Source organism: Aphelocoma coerulescens, chromosome 2, assembly GCF_041296385.1.
Source record: "Aphelocoma coerulescens isolate FSJ_1873_10779 chromosome 2, UR_Acoe_1.0, whole genome shotgun sequence".
NCBI classification, from domain to species: Eukaryota; Metazoa; Chordata; class Aves; order Passeriformes; family Corvidae; genus Aphelocoma; species Aphelocoma coerulescens.
Window position 1 is genome coordinate 130,867,109 of NC_091015.1, and position 27,026 is coordinate 130,894,134.

The window sequence follows — 27,026 nt, forward strand, 5'->3', positions numbered from 1 at the left end:
CTTTAGACAACTTTTTATCAGTAATCTTCTACTACTTTAAAAACACTCAATTTGCCTTTTTTATTTTTTTAAACTATAATGTTCAAATTTGAGAGCTTGCAACTGATGGCCGAGAATAACATTTAAAAGCAAAGAGTATATAAAAAAACCTGTCACAGACACACTGTTAAGGATAACATTCTATCATGCAGAGTTTTGATTTTGCTTAGAAGTGAGGATTCTAATTGCTGGCGGGGGGGGGGTGTAGTTTTGCAGCTTGTTTGCTTGTTTGGGTTTTTTAACATGTTTCTCAATCATTTTTTTTCTACGATAGACATTCTACACAATATACTTGATCCTCGGGAATTATTTCCACACCTGAGGATATACAGAACACTAGATAAAAATGAATAGGTAGCCAATACAGGGTATAAGTTTTGTTATGTAGAAAATCTAAAGCAGGGTAAAGAGCTAAAGTAGAGATGGCCAGAACAGGAAAGAGTTCATCACTGCTAAACTCCCTAATATTAGAAGTTACTACTTTATGTTACAAGACCCACTGATCTAACTGGCATTTGTAAAGTACAAATAAGCTATGGCTAATGCTTTTTTCCCTCCTGTTTTTGGGGGAGATCTTGCTTAGGTTGTTTTTTTTTTAATTAAAATCACTGTTTTACAGTTGTTACTATGTAACTTTTCAAATTTTCAATTCTAGGAAAAGCACAACAGAATGATCCGGCAACAACAAACAATTACTGGTATGCTTTAACGCTGCAGAGGGAGGAATTTCCCCCACTTCTAACCAGAACAAACCTTCATTTGTGTTGAAAGGACAAGCAGGAAAGTGAGCTAAAGGTGAAGACAGATTGTTGAAACATAAAATTAAGTGAACATGTTGCACATGCAGATTACAAAGCAATATTAGATGCAGGTTAATGAAACATTCAAGATAGAGAAGTTCATGGCAGAGACATTTAACACATTTCAACATGTTTTTCTTACAGCACATAGTGAAAGTATCAATGATAATTCTGAGGAAACTTCCAAGTCCATGATATTCCACATCCTTGTACCTGGATGTCCAGAACCTCTACTTGAGTGACCAGCCATTCTCTTTAATTTTTCACTGGATAGCCCAAAGGTTTAAAAATGACAGATTGAATCCAGGAGGCAATCAAGGTATTATAAATATCCCTCTCCAACTTCTTCCATGGCTTAGTTCTATAAAAATTAAATTTTATAAACAACTTTATGCACAGTAGTCAGTCATTCTAATTTGTTTTCAAAATTTGGATTAAGCAAGATGCAAAGGCATACTAAAGTAAGGGTATTTATTGAAGAACAAAATCTCAATTTAAGAATGGAAACTTGAATCCAAAAATCCTTAAAGTACAATCTAAATTATAAATACAGAATTAATAATACTTGTGTCATTCTAGTCTGTCAGAATCTCATATAAAAAAAAACAAAACCCAAACCCAAACCAAAACAACCCAACCAAAAAAACCAACAAACCCCCCACCCAAAACAACACACTACTCTCAAATGACCTCAGGCTTCAGAAGTTATTTCTGTTCACACATGCAGAATCATATAGATACCCCTGTTCTTGCACTAAGTCAAGAATAAGACCTCTGGGCAATTACCTTTATAAAATAGAGTACAGCAGCATATTTTCTTTGAAAATACTAGGACACCAAAGGGAACCACAGGAACTGGAAGCATGTGTCTTACAGTCTTCACCAAAAAAACACAGCAAACAAAAAAACCTAAGCCCTTTCTTTACAATTCTTTGCAAAAATTATACAAGAGTAACATAATGGCCTTTGAATTGAACAAAAAAACCCAAGAACAAAACCAAAAAACCCTCAGACAACACTTCAGCCTGAGTTAAAGAAAAAACCACAGTATTTCATGTTTTATTTTTTTTCTAAGAAAGAATACAAAAAAACCCCCAACTAATTAATACTCTACTTTTCATCTTCATTCACCCCCATAATCAAGAAGAACTGCTTTTCAAAGTAAAAACAGCTAAGCTCACAAAAACATCATAACAAGTGTCTGAAAACAGTGACAAAACCAGAGCTGCCCAAGCAGGCAGCCATACCCTACTAAAGCAGGGACTCACAGGATATAGCTATTTTATTTCAAGAGAAGTCCTAACATGACAATTTAAATCCAAATGAACAAAGGAGTCAAAATATTTATCTGTTCAATAGTTAACACAAGTACCATGGCACAGGACTCCCCTACATGCATTTAACAAGACGAAGCCTTTCTTTTCCTGTAAACACCTTTTTTTATGAGAATGAGCACAAGCCAACCTTCAATACTTGAAAATGCTACAGTAGAACATGAGAAAAATAGGGATGAGCATGAAACTTATCCTAAACAGCTGAACTGTGCAAAACCATTCTTTTAACACCTATTATGTCACTACAGATTTTTTGAATGTGCAATCTCAGCGTGACTGCCTGCAAACATATTTTTCTACTGTAAGTGAACCAGTGGAAAAGAATATTTTTTACTTGGATTCTACTGCTTATAACCCTTTGACTGCTGATAAACTAGGATGGGGATTTTCCATTTTCTGCATAGCTGGATCACACTGAACTAAAAGCACAAGAACAATAAAGGGATTGATTTCTGTAGCTGCACTTCTGTAACTATACTAACTACTGCAACCGTTTCAGCAGAATTTCTCAGGATATTGTTGCTTGTTAAAAGGGACTGAAGCACAAAAGAAACAGCTTGGCTCCAAAGTCACTATTACAACAGGCATTGCTACCCCTATACACACCATGTTTTGGTAATACCACTAAAGCCACTGCTTCTCTGTACTGATCTAAAGCAAGGTCAGAGGTATAGCACTCCCCCTAAGAATAACACCCTTCAGAGGACAATCAGAGTGAAGTGGACAAAAACTGGGAAGCAAAGTTCTGCCAACAGCAGCCCCCAAAGGAGCAGAGTACAAAGCCTCTCCTCCCATTACCAGAAGGAATTCTGTAAACAGAACCTAACAAATATCTATGGGAAAGACAAAATCTGCAAGATAATGGCAGACTAGCTTCAACAAGTTTGCATTCCCACCACAGATAATTTTTTAATAAATGCTACAATACTCCATAAATACTTGGGGTTGGTTGACTGGAGGGGGTGTAGTTGGCTTGGGTTTTATGGGTTTTTTACTTCTCTTACATGGGGAGTGGGGGAGAGGGGAAGAACAAACTTCTTGCACACCCTTTTTAAAATTACGCAAATCCCTCAAGAGAACTTAATCATGAAGCCTCCTTTGATTCCAACAAATAAAAAGAACAGATCCTATCATATCATCCACAAACAAGAAATAAAATAATAAATTCTAATTCTTTCATTTAGGTATGGCCAAGTAGCACAGAAAATTATTAAATTATCAACTACTAAACCATTATTTGAAATACAAAATAAACTCATGCCGGTAGAAGCATTTCTCAAAATGTTAATTAAATTAATTTAAACTTATAAGATATTTACCATTAATATGAAATTCAATCTTGAAATTTGTAGTGAAAACTAAAGGTTATGGAAGTGGACAACATTAAACCACTGTGCATGTCAAAACTTCAATATACAATACTAGTGCTGTAACAGCTAAAGAACAGAAGAGAAAAAAGCATATGAATTCCTATCATTAAACATCAAAGTTCAGTAACTCATTTTGTATTGCAGAAACCACTTGCTGTTATGGCAGTCTGACCCAGAGAAAAATCCCAGAGGGTAATAAGCCTTCAAATATAATATATGTACTAACAAAATCCTCACAAACAAAAGGAGCTTTGCATTCAATATTCAGAAAGTTACTCTAATGCAGTTGAGCATAGGCTTACTATACAGTTTCTGTTACTACAAAGACTTAATTCTGGAAGACAAATTCCTCAAGAAGGAATCCAGTCTTCTAGTTTCTGCATCAACGAAATAATCTCAGTCTGCAGTGTAGTGCTCATTTTTTATTTCATATTAAATTTTAACTGCAAACAAGCACAGAAACTTACAGGGAAATTCAGTTAATAATATAACATGCTAGTTATTAGAAAAAATGTATTTTTATATTAATAATTTTCTCAGTGTCACAAAACTTAGAATTTATCATTTCTTTCATACTGCAAAAATTATTCTCAAATTTAAATGATATTAAATCCTATTCCTAAGCAACTTTTCAAAAATAATAAAAATAAATTTTGATCTGTGACCTTTTAATGTCACATTTGAAGTATAAGGTTTAAATGCATGATAAGACAAGCTTATAATAGAAACACTTTCATGTACTGGCAGAACTCCCGGCTATATCAGGCTGCATAAAACAGAGATGTAACAAAGCAGCAGAATGTTTCTGGCTGTATATGACCATCAAGAAAGGGATATCCAGTTTCTGTACACTACAGAATAGACAGAGAAAGATTAGGATTATAACGATACCAAGTATTATCTTAGTCACCAATTATAATTAACACCCAATCAGTAGCTCTGAAGCCATTCAGAATGCTGGAGATTCTTTGGAGTGACTCTCACTCTGCAAACTGATTCAGTCGATTACATGGGTTTTCTCTAAACTGTGAAGGGATTAAACAAATGAACACATATCCTCCCAAACTCTTGCTTATATCTCCAGATAAAAGTAGGGGAAAAAAAATTACGATAAGCTGATTTTTATGGAGTATGAATTTGAAACAGCAAACCATAACATCCTAATGTACTGCTGATAACTGACCAGTTTGATACATTCCATTTTGTCCTCTGCTCAAGATATTAGTTACTATGCTGGGGGTTTTGTTGTTTTGTTCATTTGTTTAATTTGAAATGCTTGTGTGCTCAGCATAGGTTCAAATTTGAGCAAACCAACTAAAGAAACTTAAGTAAAATTTCTACCATCAGGTATGCAAGAAGTATCTATCCAAAGCTTGACTGTGAAGCTGGAGAAGGCAGTGCTTTAAAAAATGTAAGTACAGTATCATAAAGCATGTCTAGTGATTGAAATTTCCCTTTGAAGATATACAGTGAGCAGAAAGACGTTCTCACAAATTACAAGGAAGAGAAACCTAAACCAAATGTTTCAATGTCAAAAAAATTCATGTCATGTACTGTTTCTGAAGGGCAAAGAAAATGAACAGACTTGTGGAGAATTCAGAATAGAGGAAAGACAGTACAAAAATACACTACACAACTAGTCATCTAAGAAGTACAAAGGCATGTTTAAAATGGACCCGGCTTAACATGTTAACATAAACAATGTTTTCACTCTTGAAGCACCCTAGGTCCTGCATCTGAGAAATTCACTGATACTCACAACCATCTTTCAACATTCAATACAGCAGCATCAACCACCTAATTTCAAAATCATCCTGTAAGTAATTAAATGCTTTCCACTAACATTGCTATATTAGAAGAAAAAGAACAAAAAATGCTATGAGGTACACACCCAATCCTACAACTTGCATTAAGAAAAAAACCCATCACAATGAAATCAATTTAAGTTTTCAAACTAGGAAAAATAAACAAACAAACAAACCGGAAATATTGTTTTGACTTAAAAAAAAAAAAAAGCCAAACATGAACATGCCAACTAAATTATATAGATTGTTCCACCTGTATTTGTACTTGCCTAGCAATACTTTAGCATCTTCCACATCAAAATCTCCATCTCCATCAGCATCATATATCCCAAGCTTGCCTAGAAGTGCAAAGAGAGGAAGACAAGACAATTAGGGATTTGGCCATTTGTTTCCAGGACAGTTTTCAATGTGCAATGGTTGACCGCCAATGCTAGGTTGCTACCATATGTTTTTTAACAATTTAGCTGTAATCTTCTTCAACACATTTTAAATTTCCTGGGAAATACTACAAATATTTCAAGTTTCTTTCTGTATTTCCTGGACCTGGGACCAAATACAAGTTTGTCTTTTTCCTGCACATTTATTTTGCAGACGGCAGATTTAAAGCATGTCTGTAATTATGGACTTGACATGGACATGCTTTGCTCAGAATAAAATTTAAGTTCACAAGAAACATTCAACATGTTTGAGAAAAAACAATAAAACAAAAATTCATAAAATAATCACCATTTGTTTTCTGATTACATGCTTCCTGCAATTCTAAATTCTTGGAGAAGAATTAGAAAGAATTAGAAGGTACATAGGTATATAATGTTTAGTGCCAAGTTAGTAGAAAGCAAACAGCCTACTTCCCAGACAAAGGAAAACCATTCATAAACTTTACCAACAATTGTATAACCTTCCATGCAGACAAAAAAAGTTGTCCATCCTTTCATATATGACTAATAAATCAGTTTTCTCACTTTTTGTTCTTGAAACTTCAGCTCTATCAGCCCTAGGTATATGCAAAAGGAGAACTCTTAAAATATTAAAAAGTTTCTATTAAAAGGGAATTTTCAGCATAGAATTGTGGTATCCAGGATTTGAAGTGTCCTGGGACCACCAAACAAGTAGAGAGTTATCTAATTATAGGCTTGATAAAATTCAGACACAACTTGCAACAGGATCAAACTCTGCAGAGCTTGCAGAACTCTATGTCCTTATAGTCTGACAGTTTACTACACTTGTCATTCTCTACACGGAGATAGAACTTTCTTGCTATCAAAATAAATGAAATATAGTTCTTAATATGGTATTTAGAAAATTAGAAAACAGTTTTGTGGAAGAAAAAAATCAGACTTGGGTCTAGAATAGACACAAATATGTCCATCACCATTGTATGGAAGCAACCCATTAGAAAGGAGCCGTATCTGTTCAGGGATAAACACAGCAGACTGGTGTAAAAATGTAACTCTCTAGAAATAAGAATTATATTATCTTCAAAACCATGAAGAATGAGACAGATGAGAAATGACTGAGCTTCATGTCATTGCAGAAGAAGAGTAATTCTTAAAAAAAAATTAAAACCATAATAAAGTAAACCAACACTTTCAGCCAAGAGACTGTAAAAAGCAAGTGTATTTCTCTAATATCCTACCTTGTAGGACCTCTGACAAGTTATAACGGAAATCCTTTGCTTTGGCTGCATGCATGGTAAAAATACAAAAAACATTATTTGCATCACTAGACCCAATTAAGTTTCAAACCAGAAGCTTCTCTTAAAAAAATTAGTCCGGATCAAAAAAAGCATGTACTAACAGATTTGTAAATTTTGTAAAGCCACCAGGTGCAAAAGTGCATGTTGAATCCTACAACATCAGGGACAACAGCTGTACCTATGGACATACATCTAGAAATTTGAGATATTAATCTGTTAAACCTTAAATATTATATTAACAGTACTGTCTTCAAACTGTCATATTGAGAGACAGTTATCACCACTATAAGGTTAAAACTGAGGACAACTGAGGTCATTCAGCATCTCACTCGTGAGAGGATGACTGATCAGTTGTCCTGACCTTACATGCACTACAGTCCATCAGAGGAGAGCTAACATTAGCTGTCCACTTTCAATCACTGCTGAGAGTTTCTGAGAGCTTAAATTCAAACTGCATATTTAGCTGACCTCTCCAATGAACTACAGTATACTCCAGCCAGGGTCAACCCGCTACAACCTGTTACAAAGACATCCTACAGGATATTAATATCCTTTTTGAGAACCCCATTTTAACATCACAGTAGTGTTCAGTATTAAAACATACATTTTGAACTACACTGCCTATTCTTATCATGTAGGTCATTTGCAAATGCTGCAGTAGACAAATCATCTATCTAAAAATATAAAATGACGTTCATTTAATGCATATCATAATATTACTAGAAAAATCTTAAGATTTAAAATTCTTACCTAGAACTTCTTCATAATCTACAAGTTCAAACCAGACAACTGCTACTGATGTCCAAACTCCCAGCAAAGCAATTACCATAAACCAGGTGAAAAATGAGCTTCCAGAGAGGCCTTCTTTCTTTCCATTCTTGCTTCCTCCATGCTTAGTCTCTGTTAAAAAAAGACAGGAAAGAAAATGGATGTAAGAGTTAGAAAATTATTATTGAAGATACAATTATAAAACTTGTTGCTTATGACTACACAGAATACAAGACATTTGAGCAACAATTTTTTGGTGGGTTTTGTTGTTGTTGTGGAGTTTTTTGGTTTTTTTTTTTTTTTTTTTTTAACTTCACCACCTTCACTTGGTTTCCATTTCACTGTGAATTACCATGAGAAGCTTGATGATTATCCAAGCAAAAGTCTCATAATCAACCAAACACCAAAAGCACCCATCTGATTTGTCTTACAACGTAGCTGGAAATACTGCCTTGCTCTCCCCTTTGATGTGTATTTACACAGAGCTTCACATTTTTGAGATGCTTTGCATTTGTTCCCTGCGGTTCCCAGACTGCCACCAGAGGACACTATGGCCAGCAGAAAAGCTTTGCAAGAGAAGCATTTCTCCTTAATCGAGTTTCAAAACTAGTCGAAATAGCTCACAGAACCAACATGAAAATTCAAATAGCCTAAGAAAACTCTAAAACCTGAACTATTTTAAGGGTAAGACTTCAAATTCAGATACTTTACCAACTAAAACCATCTTCCCTGATGCTTAGAATTAAGCAGAGATTCGCTCCATACTAAATAACTCTAGAATTTCAGTCCTACGGAACATACAGTTAAAAGGATGACACAGAGACATAACACAAATCACGGTTTCACTTATAGCTACACATACGGAAAGTAAATATATATAAAAAATTACACGTAGTTGTAAACAAATGACTGCGAAAGACAGACCTTGACCTAGCATACGTGTGGCAAGTTTCAAATGGGTATCCTCACTAGAGAAGGCATAAATTGCTTGGTCTGTTGTTTTAGGACTGTTTTAGTGAAAGAGGGAGATATATATGTATATATATATGAGTAAATAAATCTGTACTGAAAAAGATGTCTGCCTGTGGCCTTCCTCCAAAGCTCAAGGTCTGCCCTTCTGTCCCCTGACATTACTGCTGCAAGGGTGGCACTTGGCTGCAGTTTCATGACCATTAACCTATTCCACTTCATTCCATTGTAAGAAGCAACTTTTGCCTGTTCAGCCACATGCGGGCCCAGTTATTCAAGCAAAACTACATGATTTAAAGACTGTTTCAAGAAACTTCGTCATGAATGTTGTGATAATATAAGGAGTTATCTTAATTATACTAATTGCAAACACTGATCATAGAAGAAGACCAAAAAAATACTCTCAAGCTAAATGTCAACACAATTGTTTTTTAGAATAAAATAGGGTACCTCTGAACGATAAGTAATGAGAGATGGGCAACTGACTTATTTTTGTAACAGGAACTAATATATAAGTACTTAAGTAAGTATCCTGCTTGCCATCCAGTTTACAGCCATAATAAAATACTCTTTTATTACATTAATTGTGCTATATACTGAGTTCAGACCAATAAAGAAACCACTGACCCACATCAACTCTTACTCAGCTCAGCATTTTATTGAAGAAAAGAATTCTTTTATTAAGACTACTCCCTTCAAAGATCAAACACTAACTATTTAAGTTTCTTTTCTACATTAAACACAAATGCCCAATAATATTCAGGGAGAAACTGAGGCAACTCAGCCTCACATCAGGCATATATCATTTGCTACTGCACAGTCCTCTAACTACATATGTGCAGGGTACACATACACAGCTCATTGTAATATCTCTCTTGTGAGAAATGTATGGGTAGCCTGAAAATTGAGTGACAGACAAGCAGCATCTGCATTCAGACATATGCCCAACCATATGAAAATTATTTACAGTACTCTTGAGCTGGTAATGTTGAGAAATAAACAATTACAGTATGTAATATCAGGGCTTCACTACACCTGTGTACCAAGGCAGTTAATGAAAGCTTTGTATATATTTAAATGAAAGCCTTAGGTTAAAAACAATTTAAATTATTCCAGATTGCGACTTGGTTCTAGAGCAAACAGGAAAGAGGATCTTACTGCATTTCACACTCATTTGCCTGTTTTCTACCGTTTACTGCTAGTTGCCTCTGAGGAAAGAAGCTTTACTTATCAGAAGAACAGGAAAATGAAGGAAAAGACAACTTACTTAAGTAATCAAGCAGCACTATTCATATTTTTTTCCAGTATAAAAGACTGTTTCATGTAAATTCCTCAAAAATAGATTCTGCTATAAGAATGTAGTTCATGAAAATATATTTTTATGCTGTGGTTTTCTACCTTATAGCAAAATTATTTACAAAACTCTTGAATAACAACTCAACCACGGCAGCTTGATCACGCAACACTTTTATATAAATGGAGGTTATGTAACAAAAAATTTACCTGTGATCTGCACAAATAATGCTACATGCAGGGTTAGAACAAAACACTGCAAGGACTGAAGCTGGCTCAGAGCTCATTCCAAACAGTTAATTCTCAACTCAAGCCCTTTCCCTGCACATGCTGCCAGCCATGTCAGAAGTAGGTCACTTGCCATATCTGGTAAGCCTGTGCTTACACCACCAGATGTCTTTATGCAGACATCAGAAAGTCTTAAAGCACGGTCTATTGCTCAACAGCAAATCTATAAAATCCTATACCTCACCCACCCCCTATTAAGTCACATCTAGCTAAAAATGTAGGAAAACCTTTTCATTTTAGCATACCTTCAAGACATTTAGCAGTTTTACATACTCTAAAAATAACTTTGAAGACCGATATTTGAAGACAAAACAATGTCTCCTATGTTAATAAGACACTCTATTAGGCAAAAAATTATTTACGATCAACCACCTGCCATAAACTCATGGAACACCCCTAGTCCAGAGAACACGCAATCAAAGTGAACAGAAGCAGCCTGTAACACAGGCTAGAACAGCAAACTGGCAAGAAAACAGACAACAGTAAGCCAGTCATTTTGCTGATTATAAAATCAGACATAACCGGTATTTGCAAGTACACATTTTCCATTTGCTCAAAAAAAAAAGGTTAGGATTATACCTGTGTCGTCAGCCATAACATTAGTGCTTGATTTCCACCAACAGAGCGAGTGTGTCGGTATTTCCAAAAATTAATGCTGAAGGCAGAATAAGAAATATCCTCACTGTAGTCTTGCAACAGGAGCAAACAAGTTTCCTAAAGCCAGCTCAGCTGGAACCCGAAACTGGACCCAAGAGAAACCTCTCCTCCAGTACTATTTTTAGAGCAGTTATCCTCAGGAGCCAAACGCTTTTCAGAACTCATATGGCAATCTGGTTCTGACGACAATGAAATTCACTTACTCCTCCAAACAGAGCATCCTGGGTAGTTGATCCTTTCCCCTCCCCTTAATCCTCCAACATCAAAAACAACAGCAAATGAAACCAAGCACATTGTACCGTAGTACTTTTGCTGCAATTTATGCCACAGTGCCTGATCTCTAAGGACATTAAACCCATGAGCATAAGCTGAAACACAAGTCTGGACACAAAGCTTGCCTGCTTGCATTTGTTAAGTTGGCCCTCATCCAAGAAACTTTCTCCATGTTGGCACTCCCCTACCAGGCTTCCTGAGTATCCTGCAGAGACTGCTCACTTCGAACGTACTACTTTAAGAAAAAAGAGACAACTAATTTCTATAATGTAGTTTTGAGTCTTCTAAAAGAATTACTTGAAACCAACCTCACGCATTCTTGCCAAAGAATTTTCATATCAGAACTGTACACATTGTATTTGCTTCTGGCAGACCCTTTCCAGAAGGGGCTAACACTAACTCATCCCACTCACCCCCCTCCTTAAATTCTGACAACATGCATACTGCCTGTACAATTTAAACCTAATATAAATGATTAATCACCAATACACCCGCTTCTTAAGGACCAGAAAAAGAGGAAAAACCCACTGATTCACTTTCTCAACTTTTTTTACATCTTCAGTGTTAGCAAACTATTCTTTTCCTGTTGCTTATCAAACAAAAGCCAGCTCCTCTTAAGTGGAAGTCAGAACCAAACATTTCTCATCCACTACAACACTAATAAAAGCTTTAGGATCTAGCACTCTGCATTTCTATCCCCACGCTTCTTTAAAGAACACAGCTATCAGGTAGATGGAGTGAACAGAAGAACGTTACAGCTACTTTGAAAACCAACACATACCTCCTGCAGTTTTAACATCCAGCAATGAATTACCAAATGCAATTCCCAATAGCTCAAGGGAGAAAAATTGAGAAACAGCACTACAGCTTAAGACTCTTCAAATGGATGAAAAGGAACTATAGGCAGTTGATTCTATAACTAGTGTATCTTTCAACTATCTTCAAAGCTACTTGAATACATTAAACCGATCAGGTGCTTCAAGAAAGACCTCCTGACTACTACACTTCAGTAACATAACTGATGCACACGGGGAAAATTTACACAGAGTGACAGTAACTGAACATGGAGAAATCAAAATCATTAAGAAAAATAATGTTACATGCAATGATATGTACTCTATTGTATATAAACCATACAGTGTTTTGACAGGCATCAGATTAGGCAATTCAATGCAACTTCACTTCAGCTGCACCTGCATTTGCAGACACCAGAACTCACTACAAGTACATTCATAAAGCATTTAACTGATGCTGAGAACCTCCCAGTCCACTAATATATATTTTGGGGGGATTGGTTTGAATTAGAACTTACCTGGCTGAATGCTCATAATTATTTCAGCCCACGTTTTTGCATCTTTCACTCAGATCTAAGCGAGCATATTCCATTCAAGGACAAGCACAAGGTTTATGAGCAAAGTAAGCTGAGAGAATCAAGAAATTAATTTCAAATGTACACTCCAAATCTGAACTAACATGTGTATGTCGACCTCCAGCCAAGTACCCACAGCTTTAATCTTGTGCCCTTTAAAAATCAATTGACTGTAAGAATGAAAAGCATCTTCCTTACTGAAAAAGGAGGCTACAGCTAAAATGGGGAAACTCTTCAAACTCATCAAAAGGAAAAAGAACCAAGAGAAATATGGATCAAGGTTAGCTCAATATACCAAATTATATCATTTTGGTTAGTTTTATGAAAAACAAAGGTTAAGTTGAACACATATGTACTTACAATGCCATTTGAGATTGGGAAATCTAAGTCAACAGTGTAGACTTCTTACAACGTCTCATTTCTGCTGTGTTCAAATGTTGTGACTGCTGGTTCTTTTTGAAGCAACTCAAATTGCTTCACTAACACTCAAAGTTATTATTCTTCACCTGGTTTATAAACACATTCCAAATTTTAAAAACTATTTTCAAGTTAGTTGTGCTACAACTATGCAGCCCATGTACTTTAATTAATTTTACAGAAGCATAATTGACAATTAAGACTAGCAGCATTAGTTAAACCTCTAGCTCACCACCAAAGTGCAAGCAAAGAAGTCTAGAGGGGAAAAAATAGTCAATTATGAACACAAAATGTCAGGCTTCAAATCATCAAGCTAAGCTTTTGTAATGTGTATAATTATTTCCCACAAAGGTGATTAGGAAGTAACATGGAAGAAATTATAGTTTATCACTTGAAGATAAGGATGCACACAAGCAGGCACTTACTAGAAATTAGAAACACACATTAAAAGGAAAAGCAATAAAACACTAACCTCAAAGAAACAACTAAAAATCACATTTCAGAAGTAAAAACTATCAATTAGCTAGATTACAGGGAGACTTCAGAACAAGCTGTTTTAAGAAGGAAATGCAGCGTGATAAAATGCAGATCCGGGAGAGAATTAAAAAGCTAAAATAAGGTACAAAAGAACCATGTTACACCAATAGAGCAGAACTAGTAGCAGTGCAAAGACAGAAAGCAACCTCTGTTTTATGAGCATGGTCTACTACTGCTTGACATTTTTGCCAAATTATCTTGTCCAATATAATTAATGATAAAGTAAGTGTTGCAAGCCATTTCCAGTAATAGAACTGCAGGTAATTATTTTAAACTGGTTTTACACAGAGGGTTTTTTGAGTTGGGTCAGTAACAAGTATTTTGATTAAGTGTCTCAGGAAATTCACAGCCTTCTCTGTTGATGCTATTTCCCCCTTTCTATTAAATACAAGCTTTTTTTGACTCTGTCACTACTGAGACAGGTCATGTAAGTGTATACACACACACACTTTTTGTAATACATATTTTATAATTGACTCAATAAGCACATATTGAATTGTTGCATTTTAAGAAGTCCCTAAACCATCATGATTCCAAGTGCTATCCTGAAATAAAAATTTTCATTTTCTATTTTTATTCAGTGTTATTCTACATCAGGAGTAGAATAATACACTTTCAATGGACAAATCTGTGCTTTTATGAAATCTATTTTACTTTTTAAAGTGAGACAGGGTTACTATTTTCTGTGTTTACTTTACAGATGGAACAGAGATTTTTACTAAAATACTTAAAATATCGTTCATGAAATATTCCAACCTTAAATTTTCACAAATATCAATACTCAGAAATTTTTGTTTGTTTACAAACAATCATGGCAGCAGAGTCTTTAGAGGTAAGATCAAAAGTTTAAGGTAAAGGTTTACTTTCAATAAATTCAATAAAAATTCTTTGCAATACAAAATTGATCCCTCCTTTTAGTTTCTAGGAAATTTTCTTCAGCACTACATCCTTAACAGAAATTAGGAGGGGGGGAAAAACAGCTTTATTAATTACTATTCTCTCATTAAAAACTAGATCTCCGGTCTAAACTTTGTATAATCTAGACTATATGGTTATAAAGATACTTCTGCAAGCTATCAAATGACTTTAATAACCTAGATCAGAAACTTACTGATTAGGAACAGGGAAACTGATGGAACAGAAAAAGCACTAACTTCAAAGGAAACACAAAGACCAGAACATAAATTTGAAATAAAAATTAACTAACTGAAATGCAATTTTGGCTCTCCTGCTGACACTTACTAGATTTTTACATTAGTATTTGAGGAACTTTTCCTTATTTCACATCAATCCAAACTTAAACCTTTATGGTCCCTAATTTTCAATCGCTACAAGATTTCTCACAGTAAAATATCCTACTATACAAACAACCAAAGAACATAAATACTGAAAGCAAGAGCAATGTTGTAAGTTCAGGATTAGATGACTAAGCAGGCTGATCATGGAGATGCTGGGAATGGCCAGCTGGAGGGGAAAAAACAAATAAATGGCAAAAAAAGGGATGCATCACAAAATATGTAGAAAACTGCTAGGATCATAAGCACCCCACTGAACTTCCCTAGTGAAAGGAAGCTCCTCCCTTCAAGAGATGAAGTGATTCCATTGAAACATCTCCTCAAAGTCCTCACTTAGTAAGGATGTGAAAGGTCAGACTTAGTTCTCTCCTCTAGGGAACACTGTTTGAACTTCTTTATAGGTCTAAAAGACATTTCTAAGTATACCCAAAGGTATAAGAACAAAACCATTTTAGTTCCCCAAGAATCAAATTTGTGATTCTATTATCTGAAAATATGCTTCAAGTAAAATAAATACATATAGGTTTTTACCTGGCTTATATTCAGTTTTATAAAGAGATAGTCAATAACCCCATTTCTGAATACAAGCTGCTATTTTTCAAAGTACTTTTAAGCCTAGAGATAGCTTTCTGACTCACAGGGAGCACCACAATATTTAGAAGAGTTTTTTAGTTGCAAGCTAAGGTGATGTATTACTAAGTCAGAATTAATTATTCTTCAAAAAAAAAAAATCCAAAACAAGAATAAGATTATAATCTGTCTGATCAACGTTAAGCATTATTCCCAGGGTGGGGTTTTTTACATTTATTTATTATTTATTATTCTTCAGCAGTTACATTTTTTCTTACCATAAATAAATCCTATTGCTTTCCATTTGCATGATTCTTCTAAGACATATATACACAACAACAACAAAAAAAATTTATTCCCAAGAAATCTACTCAGAAAACCCATTCCAATAATGACTAGCTTCAGGGTTGCTGGTTGTTTGGGGTTTTTAAAAAACCTAAGGATTTGTCTCTAAGAGAAAAACAGTCACAAATGAAAGAAAAGGAGAAATTTAGTGAGAAAGTCTGTCCTAGGAGGTTGCACAGTTTCAAGAGACTTGTCAAAAGCACATTTTGTGTTCATAATTGACTATTTTTTCCCCTCTAGACTTCTTTGCTTGCACTTTGGTGGTGAGCTAGAGGTTTAACTAATGCTGCTAGTCTTAATTGTCAATTATGCTTCTGTAAAATTAATTAAAGTACATGGGCTGCATAGTTGTAGCACAACTAACTTGAAAATAGTTTTTAAAATACAACACAGCAGTGGACTCTATCTGCAGTGGTGGCTCCACCCTTCTCCATGAGGTTTGGAGAGACCAGCTGTTTGCCCCTTAAGAGCTGCTGCTGTTAACAACTTTCTTCTCAAGTCTTATTTATCCAAGCATAACTACTGAAGCCAGAGAAGGAGAAAGGAATACACAGATGTAAATTCATAAGAGAAAATCCTGAATCTGTACCTGCTTCTTTTCTAAATGTGATAGAAAGATGATCACTTCCAAAACCTAGCTAAATTTTGTCCAAGCCATGTTTTGGCTTTTTATTCAATTTTTGGTTGTTTGGATGACTATCTTTTGGGTAGCTCCTCAAGCAGGATTTATTACAAGGAAGAAATACATACAGATGTGCACACAGCTTAAATGACTAAAAACTACATTGCTTACAACTTCAAAGAGTTTTACAATTAATGCTTTCAACAGGAATATATTTCAAGCAATATTTAATGCATTTATCACTATCTAAATACTTTGAATTACTTTTTTTCTTTTAAACCTTTTCCCCACAACCTTAAAGATAGTACAATAACAGGCTTAGATAGTTAGCACCGGAGGAAAAAAAAAAAAAACTGTAGTCCTGTAAAGACAGAACAAAAATATTTTGCAATACATTTACCTAATCCAAATATATTTGTACAGAAAAGTACATATTTTTTCCCAAACACTTCAGTCAATTTTCTCTAGTTTTGTTTTTATGTATATATAAGCACAAAATAGAATTAAAGTCCAAAACTGAATGTAGAACGTGCCTCTTGTAAACTTACTTGAGTCAAACATCAAGACAAGAGGTTCAAGGTTAAGACCACATGCTTAAAAAGAAATTTTAGTTTGCCTCCTGCTATAGGAACAGTATCTCTGTAACACCAATGAGTCGACAAAATACTGATTTTAACAGTACAAATTGCTTAAAGATTTTTAATGGCTGCTATTTTGATTAACCAGCTCTCTCCCACAGAACATCTGGAAATAAAATCTAAAATTATACAATCTACCTGTCTTGCATTTGAATGATTTAATGCAGCCAACAGTCCTACATAATTACTAGGTTAATTAAATAGTTGGTTGTATTTAGGACGGAACAGAGTTCAGGGAAGGTAAATGTGGAGAGGAAATACAAGAAATACTTGGGCCTAGAACATGCAAATTTTGCTGGTGGTGACCTTTAAAAAAGATTCTATTACATAAGGTTGAAAATCCTCATCTCCGTACATAACATGCTGGCATTAATTTAAGGGTATTTTTTCCTTGTTCCATTTTCCAATCCTGTAATGTGGGTCACATCAATTTGTTTTAGCAACAAGTCCTAATTAAGCCACAAAATAAAGAAAACAGACTATGGTTGGTTTACTTTAAATTTTTCTCATGCTTTGAGGCAGTTCAAATAGAAAAACTCCAGTTGCCATGCAAGCACCTACAACTCTGCTTTTCACAAGTTTCTGCTCATTGAAAAAAAAGATCATATTAAAATGACTAAAATGCCTAAAACTTATCAGAGTTTCAAGTCTGATACTAAGCCAATTTAATTAGGTGTTTGTCCACAAGGGTGCGATGCACCCGCAACTCTTACAGAGTATAAAAGAGGATTTAGGTGTCTCATACATTACTAAAATACGTTTTTAGGAGATCTCAGTTGCAGAGAAATTGCTGTTTACAGAAACTTCTGGCTTCAAAAGATATATCTGTGTCTTCTAGCTACTATGGAAAGAAATAGGACTACAGTTACAAACCTGCTATGGGAACTTTCTTTAAGAATTTTTAAATTTAAAAAGTGAGGCATGTTGCATTAGTAATTAACAAACAGAACCTCAGGAAATAAAACTGCAAAACCAGAAACCCACTACTGAATAGTTACAACCCCCCCCCTAGCTATTAGATGTTTTGCAAAGAAAGGCTTCAAACAAACTTGGTAGCATTTGTTGCATCAGGTTAGGTACATGCATAGTAAGAGTGCAACTCCATATAAAGAAAACTAAAATTTGTTTAATCTTTAAAGTTCTAACGAAGTTGAACCACACATACTGCAGTATGTTCAAACTCAGTACATAGTTATCTACATAACTCATTTTCAACATGTTTAAAGACACATAGTATTATGATTTCCACTTCAAAGCACAGCTCAAAACTTTTCCATGCAAAGAGCTATCCCATAGATGCAGTTAGGAAAAAGATTGCTGCAGGCTATCACACAGATTACCAGATTGTGATCTTCATCAGGAAAGAACTGCTTGGGGCAAACCAGAACTTCATTGCTCAAGTTCTCTACAATGAAGAAGTCAACATAAGAATTAGCACAGGAACTCTTATTACATGTTTCAAAGTGATCCCAGCTGAAAATGAACCCTTTTGTCTCATACAGGTGATCGGCCAAGGGGTTTTCACTTTAAAGACACAGCATTATTGAAATGTCACCTCTTTATGCACTCTGTAATTAGAAATAATCTTGACATATAGGCCTTCCACTGCTAGTAAATTTTGTTATCTTTACGGAAGCCCTTATATATCCAGCTATTATATTAGCATAGCCAACCAAATCAGTCAACTTTCTGTGTTCACACCACGGCTCCATGACTATATGATCAAACCTAAAACTCTAGATTAACCTCACCCTCTCCTAATGCCCACCCACTCATTGTCAACTCTTCCCTCCTCCCCAAATGACCTTCCATAAAGCTGTGCATTGAGACAGTCTAGCAGGGAGGGGGAGGGAAATTAAAAAATCAGCTTTCTGCTTATCAGTTCCCTGTGTGATTCATCTTGCACCTGCACAGTCAATAACTCAGGTATAGAGAAGTGGTATTGAAAAGAGGAAGACTGCAGAGCAGCCTCAAACTAGATTAAGCTGACTGCAGACCTGTAGTATTAAACTGGTAAAAAAAAATTATCTTCTTAATCCCCCAACATGATGTACATCCTTGGTGTCTGAACACTGAGTAGCTATGACCCCTGATGGGGAATCTTTGCCTGCATTCTCTGAGTAATTGCCAAAAGTGAGAAAACATACTCCAGCTTCCTGTCTCCCTGATACTAGTTTAGGTTTTTCACCTAGCATTTTAAACAAGCCCTATCCTCAAAAGGCTATTGAAATCAAGTTGTAATTTAAACACTTAACAAAACGCTCAGAAAATATATTAAACATCCTTACAGATATTAAGTGCAACTTTCCTCCATATTTGAAGCACTGTGAATAATTTCTTTTAGCCCACAATGGCTTCCTGCACACATGTAAGATCCATTAGAAAACACAGAGCAGGCCCAAGATTTCAGCCCACACTAGATCAAAAGGGGCGTGAGAACTCTGATGTCTTTATCAAGTGTTAGCATCTCTGGAAGTTTGGAGAGGAATCTCTCAGTGCTTCAGAATTCTTCAGGAGAAAAAGAAGCGATAGAGAGGAAAGTATCCGGCTCTTTGCATTTATGTCCATCCTGCTACACTTAAGCATCAATCCTAAAACCCAAAATAATACATCTGTGAGAAAAAGCAAAGGATATACAAACACCAGGCAACAAGGGAAAAACAAAAAAGCATAAAAGCATGTACTGTGTTCAAATAGATTGTTTCTACTTCCAGAGTAACCTCGGCAATCAGCTACTGCACCTTTCCACAGTTAATGTGCAGTGTAGAGAAAGTTTCATTCAGATAAACCCGAAGTGTTGTCTTTCTAGAGCTCACTTGACTCTAGTATCAGACAAATGAATCAAGTGTATCGAGGATTCACTGTTTCAACGCAAATCTGCTCAATAAGCTGACGAATACCTGTGTTAACCATTTTAAGCATGGTTTTTATATCACTTTCATTTCATCAGAGATAAGAAAATTGGCTTGTTTGAAGAGTTACTGTCTCCAGTTTTGTACAGAACATTTAAAAAATAGAAGAAAAAAAAAAAGAAAAAAGAGAAGAAGGAAGGAGAATCAGCAAATGTAATAATTTCACCAGTGGCACTGCTGCAACATACCATGCAAATTACAGATGTTTGGACCATTACTGTTGCTAAAATTTTTTAATTTGGCAGATTATTTTACAAGATATTAAAATGTTTTCCAGAAAGGCCACTCTGAATAAGACCCAAGGCAGACAGATGAATTACAAGGAGGTGGCTGTCAACATTTTCATGGTTTTGCTATTTGTATTGGCATCTGGCATTAATGGTAAAAATACAAGACCTTCAACTAGTTGTGAGCAACTAAACTAGGCAATAGGATAAACTTCCAGAAGAAATCACTGCAGAATTTCTTAAATAGTATACAAAGTTTCCACCAGTAAGACACAAAGTATTTCTCATTTGTCTACAATAGACCTACAGAAATTCTAACATAGTAATAACAATTCATTGTATATTTCTGAAGACCAGTAATGTTACAAGAAAACCCTTTGACACTGAGTTTTAAAAGCCAAAACAAAGCACGGAGCAACATGCTAATTGAATCATGAGAATTCTTTTTGGTTCAGCAAACGCTTGGACTTTGGTCACTTTTGCTCAGCAAACAGTTTGACAAGTCAAAACATTTTTTAAGCCCCACACATCATCCCAAATTTACATCTCACTTATGACCTCCAACACTTTTAACACCCTTCTTCCTAAGGGTTTCAACTAACATGAAGAAGGAAATAATTGCTAGATTGTAATACAAGAAGTCAGATGACTACACAACTGTAAAGATCATAAACAAGCACACTGGACAGTAGTAGAGGTCAGAAGGTACAGAGACCAAATTTTTAGGTAGATATCATATTTAAACAGAATCCATGGTGTAAAAAAATGAGATGTTATACCATAGCACAAATGTGTAGCTGAGAGACACCACAGAATGGATGGGCAATCCCACTTCAAGCATTAGAAGCACTGATGTGAAGTTCAATGCTCCCAACGAAATAACTTCAGCAGCAAAATGTGACCTGTTTAGCTGATGAATTTTCCCTGCTCTTTAGGTGAATTAAAAAGCTAATGGAGAGCCTCATCCAGATAAAAGCACATTCCAAAGTAGCCTTTACAACAGAGATGAGATAAAAAGTAGACTTTCTTGCAAATTAACAGGCACAACTTCTAGAAGTCTTTTTTAACTAAACCATTTGTAATGATAGCACAAAATTGCATTTGGACAAGTACATCAGGTCACCTTGAATGCATACCAAAAAAAGCCCCAAACAAACTTGAAGAAAGTTGAAATGCCAAAAATTAATCAAAGAATTACAGTAAGGGGCACTAGAGGGTCCAGCAGATGAGTAAAAAGAGCTAAAAACTTGGCAATACATTTGCACACGTAAGGAAACCGCATGGTTAAAACAGCAAAATGAGAAAACTAACATCTCCTCGGATCTTGCAGAGAAAAGTAGGGGATGTCAAAAGATTCTTAATTGTTATTCTAGAGATTGAAGAAAATTTATTAAAGCAACAGTAGAGTTCTTTGTCATCCTGGAGACTGAAGTCAACACAGCCTCAGAACTAGCTGAGGTAAGACTATGGGTTTTTTAACATAAATTACAGTTGTCTGTAGATAGAGATGATGCCTTGCATTGGAAATGTGTGGTGTGTATGGTGCCTAGCTTAACGGAGAATTCCTCTCCCACCTACCATCAGAAATGCAAAGAAAACAATTATTGCATAACTTATCTTCAATAAGAATTATGTTTAAGTAAGTCCTCACTTACATACTGTAAGACACAATACACCCACACAGCAACATAATGATAGTTTACTTATGATCTGGACTTCTATAGGTAAGCATAGCTTACAAAGTCATCCATATTTTTTCAGCCATCTGTATTTGAAAAGTAGCTGGGCTGCTGATCCTCAGTCTTGCTGGAAGGCTTCTCTACAGGCACCTGCTAACGCCCAAGACATTTCCACATTTTGCATCTCATGAAATTTGAGGGAGTTGATTCATGACCAGGTGTTATGCATTTGTTTCTGTAACAAAACTGTCCCTCATCTAATGATGCTTCAACTAACAATGAAGCAACTATCTATTACTTCATCTTGTGTTTAAAACTGATATTCTTCTTTTTGAGAGGCCACGTCTTTACAATGGGTTCTGCAGGCTAGTAACAAGCAGCCAAACTTTCCAGTAAGGATAATAACAAACACATGTTTCCCTCTCTAAGTATCCCCAAACTGTCAATTTTTTCCCTGGTTTTCACTTCTGTACTCTAAATAAAATCAATGGTATAGTCATAAAATTCTGCAAATGTAATTTTCCAAGAATGAGTAGCACTACAAAGCTCAAATAAAGATTTTTTTTTTTTTAATTAGGATTGATTCAGCAGTTTCTAGTATATGACTTCTGAAAGTAAAAGTTAGAGTTCTATTTCTAAAAGATATTTAGTTCCACTTCTGACATTACAGTGTACCTGAAAACACCTACATAAACTATAGTTAGAACTATTTTGACTTATCTATTTGTAGATTACTGTAAATATTTTCTGATGCAGAAACCTAAAAGCAGATTACTACATTCAGATGCTGGCATTGTCTTGAGTGCACAGATTTTGAAATAAGCTGTTAGCCTCAGTGGTTTGAGAGCTGTGAGCAAGGCCTTGGCAAGAAGCCACATCCTCTCTCAAGAACTGCTGTGAAAGTGAATACTTCTATCAAGCAAAAACTGCCTCAGACTTGAGGTTTTCATACTTCCCAGTCTCAATTACTTGCCATCTCAAAATCATTTCCTCATCTCATTTTCACATCCCTTGACTGTGGAAAGCTTGCTGTTGTGAGAGCTCCGCTGCTCCAGCTGTTCCTTTATTCATACAGGATTTATCATCCCTTACCTCTTTCTGCAGCTGCAACTATGAAAACAGCATCAGCTTCGTGCTGTAATTCCTATGGCTGTCCAAGGGATTCTAATTAGGAGTGTCATATACTAACAAATTTAAGAGGTTACATGTTAGTAGAGTGCCTAATACATTGCCCATACTGCTTCATCCCCTCAAAGACATCTTTTAATATAAAGAGAGAAAATTTTACTCAGACTACAAATAAAAACCCATGGAACGCTTTTTTTATTCAGTCAGAGATTCAGTTTACCGGTAAATTTATTTTTCAGCCATTGACAAACATTTAAAGTGATGCTTAAAATATTAACTACAATATTCAGTATTCAAAATTACAACAGGGATGTATGTTTTTAAGGCATTAAAATTAAAAATCTGTATTCAGCATGCTTAATACTGGGTGATCATCACAGCACCTCCAGTCCAAGCAAAAACCGTAATTAACATAAACTGCATAGCACAGGTCAGCAATTGAAAAAAGGAATTAAAATTAAAAAACCACTTCTACAAAGATTGCATTATCTCTAAACTGTTTTAAGCTTAAGAATATTTGAAATCTTTCCCTCTTAATTGATCATGTGATAGGTAAACTAATCCTGTATGGTTCATCCTTTAATGAACACTGTTCTCACTACTATTGCTAAATTCAAAGAGGGACAACAGATATTATTTCTGTGTCATCACCACATTTTACCACTGGAGCTCTATGCACACCAAGCTCAAATCCAAAGAAGCTACGACGTGGAAATGCTCAATCTGTGATAAAAACACCTCCTTTCTCCAGTACAGTGTACATGGCTGCATAGTGACTCCAGAAGTACAGACACTTTTTTCCCTCTTTCAGGCGTGTACTGCTATGCTGAGAAATGCCAATGCACATAAACTTTCCCTACATAAACTGTCCACACACAGTGGTCTGTGAACAGTCAGATTTGGTGAGGGGTTCTTTACCGGCGGGGTGGGAAGCGTGGGGATCACTGCCCCAAAAATCCTCCTGTTTCCATTTTTATGGATTCTTCCTCCTTGCCTCGATAACTACAGAAACCATCAGCTTAGGTGCTCCATCTACAACAGATTTAATAATTTTGACCTAACCAGGTCAGTCTAAGGAGATAGTCCACATCCAAGTGTGGATACGAGAATAACAAAGACTTGAGATTGGGACATTCCGATTCTACCCCCATCTCCCGGAGGAAGAGGTCTCAGGGATACCCACAGATGCTGAGGCCTGCCCGGTGTTCATCTCATCCCTTCTAGGGAGCCTTCGAGGGGCGTCCCCGCCACCTAGGCCCGACAACTTTCCCCTCCACGTGAACTCCCTGGACAGGGAACGGCGGAAACGCGAGGGACACATCACGGCTATCTATACCTGTGTCCCTCCCCAGCTCCCGCAGCGCGGGAGGAACCAGAGGGGGCCGGCGGGAGGGAAGTGAAGGGCGGGAGAGGCGGGAAGAAGGCGCAGCATCCCAGCGCTTCGCCCCGCATCGCGGGCAGGGGCGGCATTGCCCCTTCCCTTTCCCCCGGCTGCGGCCGCCGCTGGAGCCCCCGCCCCTTCTCCGCAGAGCTACTGCTTCGCTCTCGCAGCAGCTGCACCGCTCACCTCTCTTGGAGCCGGGGCTGGGGCTGCCGCCGGCGGCCCTGGAGCTCTTTCGGGAAGCCATCGCACCTCCCGTCGGGCAGCGCAGGGGGGCGGAGCGGGAGCGCGTCGGGAGCCGCCGCCGCCGCCACCCGAGCCCTGCCTGCGGCAGGAACGCGCCGAGGCCACGGCAGCGCGACCCCGAGCGCTCCGCGGCCCCGCCCCCGCGCCCGCCTCCAGCCAATCGCACCAGCGAGGCGTGACACCCCTCGTCCCTGATTGGCGGCGGCGCAGCGAGGGGGCGGGGCGGCGGGGCGGAGACCCCGCGGTTGCGCGCGCCTGCCGCGCTCCCCCGCCGCCGCCGGCCCATTTGAACGTGGCAAACGCGGGCGCGAGCCGCGGCTTCTCGCGAGGGTTCGGCCGCGCGCGCGCCGCGAGGCAGCGGGGTCGAGCCCGCCGCTGAGGGAGGAGAGGCCGGGGAGCTCCGGGAGGTAGAGCGGGGTGGGCCGCAGGGCGCCATTTATATGGCGACACCGCCTAAAGCATCCCGTCCTGTGTCTTAAACCGCGCTCCTCATCCGGTTAAACCCCCAGACTGTGGGAAACATCATCGATGTGCATAAATACCTAACGGCCAAGAGGATGGAGCCAGGCTCTTTTCGATGATGCCAAACAATAGGACAAGAAGCAATGGGCAGAAACTGATGCAGAGAAAGTTCTACCTGAACGTGAGGAAGAACTTCTTTATTGTGTGGGTGGCTGAGCACTGGAACAGATTGCCCGGAGAGGTTGTGGAGTCTCCTCACTAGAAATATTCCAGAACCGTCCAGACACAATCCTGTGCCATGTGCTCTAGGATGACCCTGCTTGAGCAGGAGGTTGGACCAGATGACCGACTGTGGTCCCTTCCAACCTGACCCATTCTGTGACTGATTCTATGGAACAGCTTGTCAAACCAAAGAGAGCGCCTTTGTAATCAGCAGAGTGAAAGAGTTTGAAGTTTGTCATATCAGACAATAAGTTCCCCAACAAGGCTTTTTTGAGGCTTTAAAAATGCTTTTAATTGCCTGTGACAAAATAAGCCTCTTTTTTTGCAGGGGTTCAGGATGCTTCTTGGTACTGATGATTCTGTTTGAGACTGAGTTAAATACCAGTTTGGTGTAACACAAAGTCTGAAACAATAAAGCAAAACCCATCTTTGAGTCCTGACCATAAATACAGTGTTTCAGGTCAAAAGAAACAATTTTGCAAGTTAGAGCCTTTGCAAGTGGATGTGTGGAGAAGGAAGCCTTTTCTCAAATGAAAGGTCGTCACTGTGTTTTGGATAGTAATGCCATGAAGCTAACCAGAAACAGTAATTTACTGGAGAGCATTAATCAGTATTTTTTAATGGGATTTGTACTTAGATATTAGTCAAGTAATGGGATATCAGTGTGAGCACAGTGATATCACTTCAGACAGTAGAAGTAAAAGCAACAAGTTTTGGGAACATTAAAACCAATGAAGCCTACTTCTTGGTATCCCTCATGTGAGTTAATTGGTATCTAGTACAGTTGAGTATCTGAACTTTTCACTTGGTTATGGCACTCTACCAGAGTCTTATTTTCACATAATGTGTAAGTACTTAATATTTTTTGAGATGCTTCCCTTTTACTTGGTGAGGCTAAAGCTGCTGGACAAGTTTAAAAGCTGTTAGGGAGGAGTAGATGTACTCATGACCGTGTAGAGTATATCACAAAAAAGCTAACAGGATGAATTACTAACATTTCAGCAAATTGGAAAGTACAATGCAAGGAGTGAACTGTCCTAAGGAAAGGAAAAAAAAAATCTGGTACTGAGATTACTGAAAATATAATAATTAGTAAAAAATAGATGTGTGACTATATTCGTGAAAGTAGCAATTACTGTCAACTGAGATAACAGCTGTTTGTGGTTAATGTGGGATGCAGTTTCCTGAAGCTGTACTACTGGAAATGGCAGTTTGATAAGAAAAGAGATACTGAGAACATTGAAGCCCCTGGACATGCAGATAGGATAGGACATTCAGAAGGATATTGCTAATGTTTTACTGTGAACAAACTTCTGGGCTTTAAATGGATTGTCAAATTCCTTACTTCTGTTTACTTTGCCAGACAGTTGCCAGCATTTTGTAATTGGTGTATTCAGAACCTGCTTGTACACTCTTCTGGCCAAGAAGTCTCCCTTGCAAGATTTAAATATACACCCAGAGGTACAAATGCTCATACAGTATTGTATGTTTACGCTGATCACTATCCTTCTGCATGATCTTGTCGTTTGGAGGTTTCTGTTGATCTCCTATAGCATCAGGACTTTTTCCTCCCAGTCCCCAGACAACTGTAAACTGAGGAGGAATGTTAGATAAGAGGGGCTATTGCCCTCCACTGATCAGAGAGTCCTTTTTTTGTATTTCTGCCTGATATCTCTGATCATGC

At 37.2% G+C, this 27,026-nt stretch overlaps 1 protein-coding gene across 10 annotated transcripts in view; it reads right to left on the minus strand.

The window, feature by feature from the left end:
* The window catches only part of ASPH (aspartate beta-hydroxylase), a 115,663-nt gene extending 90,895 nt beyond the window's left edge, over nt 1–24,768 (minus strand). For 4 of the 10 annotated variants that reach the window (XM_069004833.1, XM_069004828.1, XM_069004824.1 and 1 more), the window contains exons 1-4: nt 24,599–24,768; nt 7,795–7,944; nt 6,985–7,029; nt 5,618–5,686 (exon numbers count right to left, since the gene is read on the minus strand). In XM_069004833.1, coding sequence (XP_068860934.1) covers nt 5,618–5,686; nt 6,985–7,029; nt 7,795–7,944; nt 24,599–24,659 — 325 coding nt within the window. In that variant the 5' untranslated portion in view covers nt 24,660–24,768. Of the gene's footprint in view, nt 1–5,617; nt 5,687–6,984; nt 7,030–7,794; nt 7,945–10,941; nt 11,190–13,021; nt 13,182–18,425; nt 18,491–24,598 lie in introns of those variants that run through there. The other 6 variants (XM_069004830.1, XM_069004832.1, XM_069004831.1 and 3 more) reach the window with 6 other exon arrangements.
* Nucleotides 24,769–27,026: the final 2,258 nt, after the last annotated feature.